This window comes from Dendrobium catenatum, unplaced genomic scaffold (genome assembly GCF_001605985.2).
Source record: "Dendrobium catenatum unplaced genomic scaffold, ASM160598v2 fragScaff_scaffold_390, whole genome shotgun sequence".
NCBI classification, from domain to species: Eukaryota; Viridiplantae; Streptophyta; class Magnoliopsida; order Asparagales; family Orchidaceae; genus Dendrobium; species Dendrobium catenatum.
In genome coordinates, this window is record NW_021318852.1 from 5,381,665 (window position 1) to 5,392,944 (window position 11,280).

General features: G+C 34.0%; 1 protein-coding gene across 2 annotated transcripts; it reads left to right on the top strand.

The window, feature by feature from the left end:
• Window positions 1–1,275: 1,275 nt before the first annotated feature.
• Window positions 1,276–11,280, top strand: LOC110097524 (MADS-box transcription factor 2). 2 transcript variants are annotated; one of them, XM_020823941.2, is made up of 8 exons: window positions 1,276–1,407; window positions 1,542–1,735; window positions 1,821–1,887; window positions 1,971–2,032; window positions 2,130–2,229; window positions 2,330–2,359; window positions 2,491–2,535; window positions 10,807–11,280. In XM_020823941.2, exons 1-8 carry the CDS (start codon window positions 1,405–1,407, stop codon window positions 10,945–10,947), a joined length of 642 nt encoding a protein of 213 aa, XP_020679600.1. In that variant the 5' UTR covers window positions 1,276–1,404; the 3' UTR covers window positions 10,948–11,280. The 2 variants fall into 2 exon arrangements, with proteins under 2 accessions (XP_020679600.1, XP_020679601.1); XM_020823942.2 differs by having other exon boundaries at window positions 1,289–1,322.

Here is an 11,280-nt window from a genome sequence, read left to right on the forward strand (position 1 = left end):
ACCAAGAAGAAATTGGCTCTCCTGCACAGTGGAATATTGATAGTACAGTGAGAGTAATGATACATGATAAATGTAACTTTAATACTATGTATAATTGTAGGTAAATTTAAACATTAAACTTTAGTGTTATTCCTAATTATATAAAATATTATTATAAAATAATGTTACCGCTTTAATTTAGTATAATATTTTTTTTATTAAATTTTTATTCTTTGTTGTACTTGCCTTTTCATCTATTTTGTTTGGGCTATTATAATTGTATTTGCTATGTTATATTGTTTAACAAGTTTGAATCTTAATCAAATATTACGTACACAAATCTTAATTCCAGCATGCAATTCAATAATTATTTTTTAAAATTTTCATACATGTTATATGATATCGACGGAGTTAAAAAGGAAATCTGGAGTCTATAACGAAGGAATTTTGATTCGAAGAGAACTTTAAAAATATTTTTTGTATTTATCAACTTAGATTAATATATAACCTCAAATTTTTTCATATTAATATGCTTAATTAATTTATACAAGAAATTAAAGTAATTATAATCATATTTAAATATTAAATTTTATTTTCCTAGTGCTCTCCTTTTTTTTTTCTTTCTTAACATGAAATTAATTATTAAGAAAATAAATATTGTGTTAAACTTGTAAATTAGATGCACATCATTTCTCTAATAGTAAATGCATGTGAGAGGCGTGACAAAGACGTCCAGTACTAATAAATAGCAAAATAAGTAAGCAAAAAAGAAAAAAAAATCTTAACTCAATAGAAATTTTTATTTTTAGTTATTGTTTTTACTTTATTTTATTTTATTTATTAAGTAGATTAATTAGTTTTTTTAAAATCTCTGAAAGGGAGGTTTATATTAGAATTAATAATAATAATAATAATAATGACAACAAAATCATGATAATTAAGCATATTTAGATCTTGATGCATTCACTTAATTAAGTTGAGTGTGTAATATTTCTTGTTTAGGGTTATTATTTAAATTTCTGAAAATTAATCATAACTCTGATGGAAATATTATAAAAAATGATTTATAAGTTTAAATTTTTATATGGTGAATATTCAGCATTATTATGTAAATGATATTTTTATTCTCTTAAAATAACTGGATTGAATGAAGGTGAAAAAGCATATTTAACATATTTATTTAAAAATATTATATTGCATAGGATTATAATTTTATCTCACAAAGAAAAAATGAAAAATATTAAGGCGTCTGACAATTTGTAAATGATCAATAAAGGATTTAATGAGGGGGTTCATGAAAAAATAAATTCTGGAAAGAGCTGCTGCTCCTCCTCGCGATCTAAGTGAGCTTTCTCGTACTTTACTATACCAATTGAAGCCAGTCCTCCTCAGCTGATCCGAAAGCTCCCAACTTTCATTCCCCTTATGGAAAGCCTTTCTTCTTCTTCTTCTTCTTCTTCCCCTCCTATTCACTCGTCCTTCTTAGTTGTGCTCCTTTTGGGGTTTTTCGCGTTTGTTCTGGAGATCTATTGCCGTCCCTTATTCATCCCGCTCGCTTTTAGGTGGAGATGGGGCGGGGAAAGATTGAGATAAAACGGATCGAGAACTCAACGAACCGCCAAGTGACTTTCTCGAAGAGGCGGAATGGAATCATGAAGAAGGCCAAGGAGATCAGCGTGCTATGCGACGCCCAGGTCTCGCTTGTTATCTTTTCCAGCCTTGGAAAGATGTTTGAGTATTGTAGCCCCTCCACCACGTAGGCTGATCTAATCTATCGATTTTCCGATTTCTATTTTGCTCTTGTTTTCTTGGTTTTTTATGGGGAGTTGTGGGATTTGAAGGTTGTCGAAGATGCTGGAGAAATATCAGCAAAACTCGGGCAAGAAACTCTGGGACGCAAAACACGAGGTAAAATTTTATGAAAATCTGTGATTTTGCTAATATTTGATGGGGATATTGGCTACTTTGATAAGTTGGGAGACCAATTGCAGAACTTGAGCGCGGAAATCGATCGCATCAAGAAGGAGAATGATAATATGCAGATCGAACTCAGGTTGTTTGAAAGAAAAATCATTTGATTTGTATTTAGGGACTGTTTGTTTCAACCGAGATTCATGTTTTATGGACTGGGCTTTTGAATGGTTGTGCAGGCATTTGAAAGGGGAGGATCTGAACTCTCTTAACCCAAAAGAGCTCATCCCGATCGAGGAAGCCCTCCAGAATGGTCTTACTGGTGTTCGAGATAAACAGGTGACAGTTTTATTGGTTTAATATTTTCATATATTTTTTAACCTTTAGCTATCTTTCTGGTGTTTTTTTGTGATGATTTTTGTTTTGTTTAAGCTAACAGATGGACTTCTTGAAGATGCTAAAAAAGAATGTATGCTTCATGAACCAAATCCTTTCTGTTCCTCTCTCCCTCTCTCCCTCTCTCCCTCTCTTTATATAGATTTTAATGTTGGACACTAGACCTAATACTTGGTTTCATACACTCACACTCACGATATGCAGGAAAGAATGCTTGAAGAGGAAAATAAAAGGCTCACATACCTATTGGTAATAACCTTGCCTAGTTTACTTATTAGAGCTTACAATATTCTTAAAATTTCTCGGCATACTGTTTTGTTTAACATGAATAATATGATTGAAATTAAACTGTAACATTTTGTAGGAATATAAATCTTTATGTTTTTTTGTGGTCATTCTATTTTACATATGATTTGCATCTTTTTTTTACTTGTTTGACTGCAAATGTTTGAGCTATTAACAATTATCTAGGATTCATATACGGGATACTTTTGAACCTTCTCTTGATCGACCTAGAATGCTATTGCATAAGTGTTTTGATATCAAAGTATGATCCTGATCAATGATTGCTTGGTTCTTAAGCCTATAATAGACTCAAGGAGGTTGAATATATAGCTTTTTTGATAGAGAATTGTGGATCATATGCAAAATAGGCATTCCTATTTGGTTGTGGGCTTGAGTTAGATGGCACCTTACAAGAGATGACCAAATAATTATTGCTTCTTGTGTGGCTTCCCCAAGTAGGATTAGGAGATATAGAGAGAACTTGCTGAATGGCTGAACGAGAATAAGAGTCATGATAACTCATAAACCAAACTTGCAAGTATTCCTTAGGTTAGATGATGCTTTCCTTGTTTCCACTTCTTTTTGGATTGCTTCGCCTTCTTCTTTTTCTTCCATTGTGTTTTTTTTTTTTCCTTTTTTAAGGCCTAAGAGGGGTTGTGGAGATCGAGTGAAAAATGGACAGACTGAGAGGGGGTTTTGAGAGGAAAGTAGATAAATTTTTTTATTTTCCCATTTACCATTAATTTCAATAAAAAATAAGTGCAAATAATGAGTCCATTTGTAAACTCAAACAAATAACAAAAAATCAAATTAAATATACTTACATGAATGAAAGTGGAACTATCCTAAAGAACAAGCAAATCTTTTAATTATCATCCTTAGTATCCTATCTAAGTACTATCCAACATTTCATCAATAAAAACATTGATAAAACGTTTTATGGGAGTTTTTTTGCCAAACAAGCTTTTTTTTAATATTAAAATAATAAGTATTTAATGAGGGTTGTATATATGTAAAGGGAATTAACAATTGGTGCAAGCTAATTAGAGCAAGGCACAAAGAGAAAACAATCAAGAGAAACAAATCTTACTTTTATAAAAATTAAGACGTAACTTTGAGAACAAAATAAGAAAACAACTATCTTTAGAAAAGACAACTTCCAACTATCAAAACAAAAGAAGACTAACAAGTCATGTAGTAGATTATGAGAGATGCTGATATATATCATATGGATGGGTAGGTATTACTTCTTAATTCCTTATTCCTCTGGCTTATGATGAAATCAAGATGTTCAAATATTGGGAACAATATAGTTGTGATTAAAATAGTTCTATGTGGTTTCTTGTAAGGAAAAGGACCGTGCTGCTACAATTTGGAATATATATTGGAGATCAGTAGTGAATATTTGGAGACTTTCCCATGAAGTGTACCTAGTGGGACTGAGAGAGTGGAAAGTAAGAATAGAGACAAAATAAAGGAGATTGAATATTGAATTTAATTGTAAGTCATGGATAAGGAAAATCACATTAATCATATCTTATTTATACAGATTGGGTTATAATCAACATTTAGAACTGATTTTATCCAAATTGATATCAAATACTAACAAGTGATTGAAATTTAAATGTAGGAGTACCCAAAATGATAATTCATATTAATTTAAATTAAAATAAAAATAAACTTCTAGCCTTCATTTGAAGGCATCGTCTAATGCAGTGGAATTATGGGCTTCTACTTCAATTTGGATATCAACATTTATGTCTTTTTATTCATTTGGTTTAAATCATGTAATCAACTTCTCTGACTTTAGATCTTGAAGTAAATTCCATGAATGTATTAAATATTCAATTGCACTATGGGAATCTTTATGTAAAATTATGGTTCTTGATGAGTAATTGATCCTTATGATATTTTCCTTTCATTCCAATTATAAATTTGAGTGGATGGTGTTGGGTTAGATTACTGGATGTGATGAAATTGTTGGATGAGGGGCTCTCTTAAGATAATTAAGAGAGTAAAGTTGTGAAATCCTTTAAGTAAGAAAGAAGTTAAACTCTTAAACATCGAGGTGCCTTTTGATGTAATGGTTAGAATTTCATTAAGAAACTCTTCAGTTAAGCATGCTCATCTTGAAGAAATCCTGAAATGGTTGACTTCCTAGGAAGAATACCAACATGACAAAATTGTGAGGCCCTTAAGCCAAAGAGGACAATATCTCGATAGTTAATAGTTTGGATTGTTACAAATGGTATCAGAGCATTATACCAACCAGAAGATGAGAACTAAGTGCCATACAATACGAAGTGCTGCGCAATGGGAGCCACGTCTTGAACCTTGTATGAGACAAAGTGCTACGTGGCGGGAGTCATCACTTGAACTTATAGGTGAGACTTATAGGTGACATCTCTAGAATTTTATCTGCCAAGTGGATGATTTTAGAATAAAGATATTAACGATGATGTCAGTTACTTAACTTAGGAAGATTGTGAAATCCCTAAGTAAAAAGAAGTTAAACTCTTAAACATCAAGGCGCCTTTTAGTGTAATAGTCAAAATTTTATTAAGAAACTCCTTAGTTAAGCGTGCTCATCTCAGAGAAATCCTGGGATGGGTGATTTTCTTGGGAAGTTATACAAACATGACAAAATCATGAGACCCTTAGGCCAAAACAGATAATATCTCAATAGTTAAAATCTATAAGCGATTTTTTTTTCTTTTTTATTTTTAAGGGACATAATTAAAAGCTATATGTGGTTTTTTTTTTCTAAACCAAATTTTTATTCCAAAAAGAAAAGGGGAATACAACAAGGACCCACAAACAGCCGAAGCTAAAAAACAACAGAAAAGAAACAGGTAAGCAAACTCAACCAAACAACAGACAATCAAATAAATAGGAACAAAGGAGCCAACAACGGACTCAGGGAATGGCAGCCCCCTGCAACCATCCCACAGCCAGGCACGGACCATCCATTGGTGATAAACACTCCAAAAAATAACAACCTATAGCCCACACAAGCAAAGACCAAGCTTGAAGGTAAACAGGTTGCCTCCTCATCATCATCCAAATTGCCAAAAAATGCCACAACATCGAAAGGAAAGTAAACCCAAAAACTATTTTTTCTTAGATTTACTTTTACATCTCTTGCCACCACCATTGAGAACCGCTTGATCAACTACACACCCTACCATGAAGCTATACATATCATCATTTACATGGTCACCAAAATTATCACCCTCCCCCCCATAAGGCGTGGGCAGGGGCTCATCCAAATCCAGCCAATCAGATTGCTCCAAAGTAGAGTTATACACAGACCGGGCCAGATGGGCTTTCAAATCTGCATTAAACATAACAGAAATAGGAACCTCAACACACTCTATAAATCCCTTTTAAACATTCACAGTAGGAGACAAATCTGAAATAACATCACTAAGAGGCACGACAGCTCCTTCATTTCCCAGCTCGGCCAAAGCTTCACTACCCCCATCAAGTCATCAACTAATGAAATCGAAAATTTACCCGATTCCATAGCATCAGCACAAGTAGGGCTTGCAACAAGGTTAATGCAGCAATTATGAACATTCAAGAAACCATCAACACCCTCTATACTAGCTACATTAGAACATTCAATAGGTAAATGTGCCACAACTTACCCAACAAAAAACAGAAGCCAGTTGGGCATTAGCATCCCCGATAACAGAGGGAAGCAGATCCTGCTCCAAATCCTTAGACACAAAAGAGCCAACATTAACCAAAATTTCATTGTCATCAATTACATCAATAGATTCACTCTCTTGAACCAAATCACTAGCAACATCAGCTAAAACAACGACACCATCATCTGACACAACAGGGCCAACAGGAGCCAAAACCATAGGTAACTCATTAACTAAGACCTGACCAACATTGTCATCTACAGATAGAACAATACCCTTAAAAGACTGCTCAAGAACATGATTAAAAATACCCTCCGAAGCTTTAGGCAACTGGGGATGAATAATATGACATTCATGTTTCAAACGCCCCAAAGACTTACAATGAGAGCAATAAAAGGGAAAAGGCTCCATAACAACCATTTGAATATAACCCAAGCTCTCAGAACCAACCCAAACCTTATCAGGAACAATTTTGGTAACATCCAATTCCACCAAGACGCGCAACCGACGGCCTACGGCCAGTGGAAGTAGCATTATCAATTTTCAGGAGCGACCAAACATGGAACCAAGCCCATGAAGAATCCTAGGAGAGAAGAGGTGCGGTATCAGATTTGGAAAGGAAAACCATATAGGAATGATGGGTGATTCAATTTCAACATCAAAGGTAAGAGACAACTTGAAAATCTTCATGAAACAATTGTTCACAAAGTAGGAACGGTGAGAAAAAATATGACAATAATCAAGATCGTTTACAAGTTTGATCAGAACATGCTTAGGGTTAAGAATAGTGACCGAAAATTCACCATTGAGCTTGATGTTAAAGAAGAATTTGCGAATAGCCTCAAGCGTAGGACTATGAGAAGGAAATTTGCCCACTAAACAAAACTCAAAGGGAGATGCAAGTGTCAAAACTTCCTCATCGAAAATCTACGGTGAAGGCACCCCACGAAATGAAGAGATTTTGAGTTCCGGAAAATTAGAGGAAGAATAAGAAGAACAACCAAATAAAGCATCACGAAAGGACCTAAAAGAGGGATTGCCCGCCAAAAAACCGGGATTTTAAAGTCGTTTTCCCTCTATTGAAAAGATGAGGAGACGGAAAGCAAAAAAGAGCTGCAAAAACTATGAAAAACACAAGGAATTAGGGCACGAGACTTCCCTGAAAAGCTCAGAGAGCACAAACACGGTGATGGAAAGGGGAGTGCCATCCAGAACCCTAGCAGAGCGCATTGCGAGAAGTTTTTCCCTCGTGAAAAAGCTATGTGGTTGAGTTTAACTTTGAATGAAATTAGGGTTTGGAAGGGTTTAGTGGTCGGCCAACAAAATTAAAACAACTAGTCCAGAATTTGGAACGCTAGATTCTACCCACTGGATCTCCCTCTCCGGAAGTCCAATTGACTTGAAATAAAAGCCAAATTGAAGGGGAAGATGTCTATTTATGCTCTAGAGATTTTGGAGAATTCTTGCGGATTTTTTATATTTTTCCCTGAAATTTTCCCAAGATTGGTCTGCAAATTTCTCTTTATGGCTGTAGGCTGAATTGACGTAGGGCTTCTAGAATTTTTGGATATTTGTGAACATAATGTATGAAAATTAAAGGTGGGGATGTCTGCTATGGATATGAAATCTTGGTGAATTTTAGATGAGTTTTGGTTATCCAATTGAAATTAAAATTGCAACTAGGTCTTTTTTGGCAAAGTTGGCCGACCCTAACAAAAGCCCTAATTGGAATGGTTTGATTAATTGGAAAATTTGTTTTTTATTTTTTTGGAGTAGGGGATGATACATAAAATACAATGCCAATAAAAAAAAAGAAAATAAAACACACAAAAAATACTACTACTCATAAAAGTAGTAGTTTTAGAGGGGGTCACCAAACCCTAACTAGCTCCAACCAAGGGGATTTTCCATCTAATCTTGGCAACATTTTCAAAGATTTTACCAACCAGACTATATTATTATAAAGTTTATTAGAGGAGTATGGAATTAGATTTGGGAAACTTTGAGATTTTGACTTTGATACCAAATTGATGTATATCTTTTGGTTGATTAAGCATTCTTTCTTTATTCCTTCTTCCTCTGGTGAATTTGTGAGGGAATTGGGAGGCTCGACTACAAAAAAATTGGGGTGGCCATGATATGAAGAAAAACAAGATGGCGGCCATAGATTCCTTTATTGAAAAGAATCTCACCATTGGACTTGGGAATATATAGACCTAAATCAAGAATTAGACCCAGATCCAAGTCTAGATTGTAACAATCAAATTCATGAAAATAAATTGCATTTCTTTTATTACATTTGTTTTAAGGCAATTGCAATACAATGTTTACTTAATGCTAGACATTTCAATGGAAGTGAATTTGGCTGGTCTCCTCTCCCTGCGCTTAATTAGTCTTCCTGTAGAACTTCACAAGAACGCTTAGTCTTTTAGCAGGTGAAAATAGGGGATCACAATGTGAGGGAGGAAATGCTTGGGAGGGAAAGAATGAATTAGAGTCAGGATATGAAATAAAAAAAAAAGATTCCTTGTTTGGTTGTCTTTCTCCAAAGTCATTGTAGATTATTGCCTCATTTTTTTGTTTTACTCCTTTAGGGCATTAAACATTCATAAACTCACTCTCACATCTCTTATGTTATTTGATAGCTTTCACAGGCCTAATGATAGAAATGGTGTGAGCATTCCTGAAATTTTTTAAGACCAATTTCAACCATTATCCGTAAAGTAGTTGACACTTGTAGAAGGTTGTCATGTGTATTGCAAACACTTGGAAACTTGAAGGCACCATGCCATTATTTGGTGCGTCATATTCTTCAAACAAGGATTTTTGCAATACAATAACCTGCATTTGCATCTCTAGTACTTCCTCAAACCTAGTTGGAAATAATTTTTTTTGAAATACATTGGCTACTCTGAGTTCTTATCTTTTAGGACACTGATAAGTTAATTATGGTGGTTTACACTTTTTCGTAAGTAGTCTATAGTTAATGCTAGGATAAAATTCAGTTATTGCTCTAAATAAAGGGGGAAATAAGAGATACAATTACAACACTCCATTTCCTGTCTGTTAAGTTGTGGAGCATAATTATACCTACACAGAAAATGCTTACATATAGGAAATATGCGGATCAACTTTTGCGATAAGGTTGTTGTGGGATTTGGAAGGGGTTGGATCCTTGGAAGGTCTGCAGTATTTACAACTTAATTCATTAAAAATATTTTGGAGATTTCATAGGTAGTTTCACTTTCCATTGGATTTCATCATAAAAATGGTGCCATTATTAGAGAGATCAAAAAAGATATAAAATATGAGGCTGGGAATTTCTCTTGTAAAACTTCATCATCCTCACCGTAATGAAATCTGTACCAATAAAAATAGGAAGCAATCATCAAGTAGATGAGGATGTAAAAAAATTCTTGGTCTTTTTTTCTTTAAATTTAGGGTTTAGTTTTATTTATTCTTAGTGATTGGATTAAGCCTAAACTAATTCCCAACATTATTTATTGAAAAATTTGGCTTAAAAGCTAGTATAAGCCGTCATTTTTCAAATAGCTACTTTACTCTTTTGGCACTATTCAATTCATGGTTTAAAATTGCACAATATGAGACTCGTCTTGAGGCTACTCTCAACGCAATTCTAGTGAAAAACGCCTTGAGGGTATGCTTCACCCTATATATATAAAGCTTACCTAAATCCTAAACTAAAGTCTCGAATAAATCATGTCTTCATGCATTGCAACTCTAAGCTACAACAACTTCCTCTCGACTCCCTCGACCTCTAGTCCCCTGTCTTCACCGTAGCCACCACCATTGTAACCGCCGGCTGGGGATCACTTGAAGGCCGAAAACCACCATCACCTCCTCCTCTAAATAGTTTGGAGTATTAATTTCATCTTTATTGTGATGAAAAATATTTATGAAAAAAGAAGATGACTGAAATAAATAAAGAAGTACATTGAGAGGCATTACACTCCATAGAATGAGGTAGGGGTTAGACCAATTTGTTATAGTGACTCAAATAAAGACTCCTTAGTGATGACAATGCGGCTGATTTTTGAGTTGTTGCGAACTATTTTAGCTTTCGTTAGGAATTAAATGTGGATAAGTAAAAAGAAGGAATTTAGAGTTGAAATTGTTGTTATATAATACTTTTATCAATTCCTATATTTAACATTGTTTTGCTCTTGTAACATTTGAATTTCAATTCTATTTCACGCAATTCATCCCTTGCCACTTTACATCTTATGCTATTTTTTATTTCATATGTATATCAATTTGCTACTTCATAGTTCAATAGAATGTTAATATATAACTTTTTACATATTATTTGGGTATTATATAAAAATAGCTTTTAACTTTTATTTTCACTTTATATAATTTTTTAATTTTGAGACTCGAACAAAAATTGCCTCAATAATTAATTGTGTTTTAAACCTTGAAACAATCCTGCCACAAGACTTATATTTCTTTTTTAATTTTTAATTTGTTGTTCATATTGCAATTGAGCTAATCTTTCCTAGATAGTTCTTGTAAGTTTCATTTTGCCTCTTATTTCTGGAAATCGCTGTTTTCAATTTCACAGCATCATCAGCAACTAGCAATGGAAGGGAGCATGAGAGAACTGGACATCGGCTATCATCAGAAAGATAGGGAGTATGCAGCTCAGATGCCATTGACCTTTCGTGTGCAGCCCATCCAGCCAAACTTGCAGGGAAATAAGTAACACTATTAGCCTACTACTTTCCTCTTAATTAAATGAATTTTAATATTAGCTTTTTAGCAGTTTCATTAGAATATGAAGAACTTCAGTGATGTTCATGAGATATGTGCGTGCTACTGATATTGATATTGTAACTGCTTCATGACTGCAGTACTATGTATTTAAGCTTATTGTCTTTGGCTTCAGCACTGTTCAATTGTAGTAGATACCTACTCAGTATTTCGTGAAGGGTTTTCTGCTAATTCATCTCGAAAGTCATTAGTAGTCATGGTAAAGGACTTCTATGTTATTCTCAATTTTTTATAACTATGTTCTTAAGGTAATCTCTTTGATTGG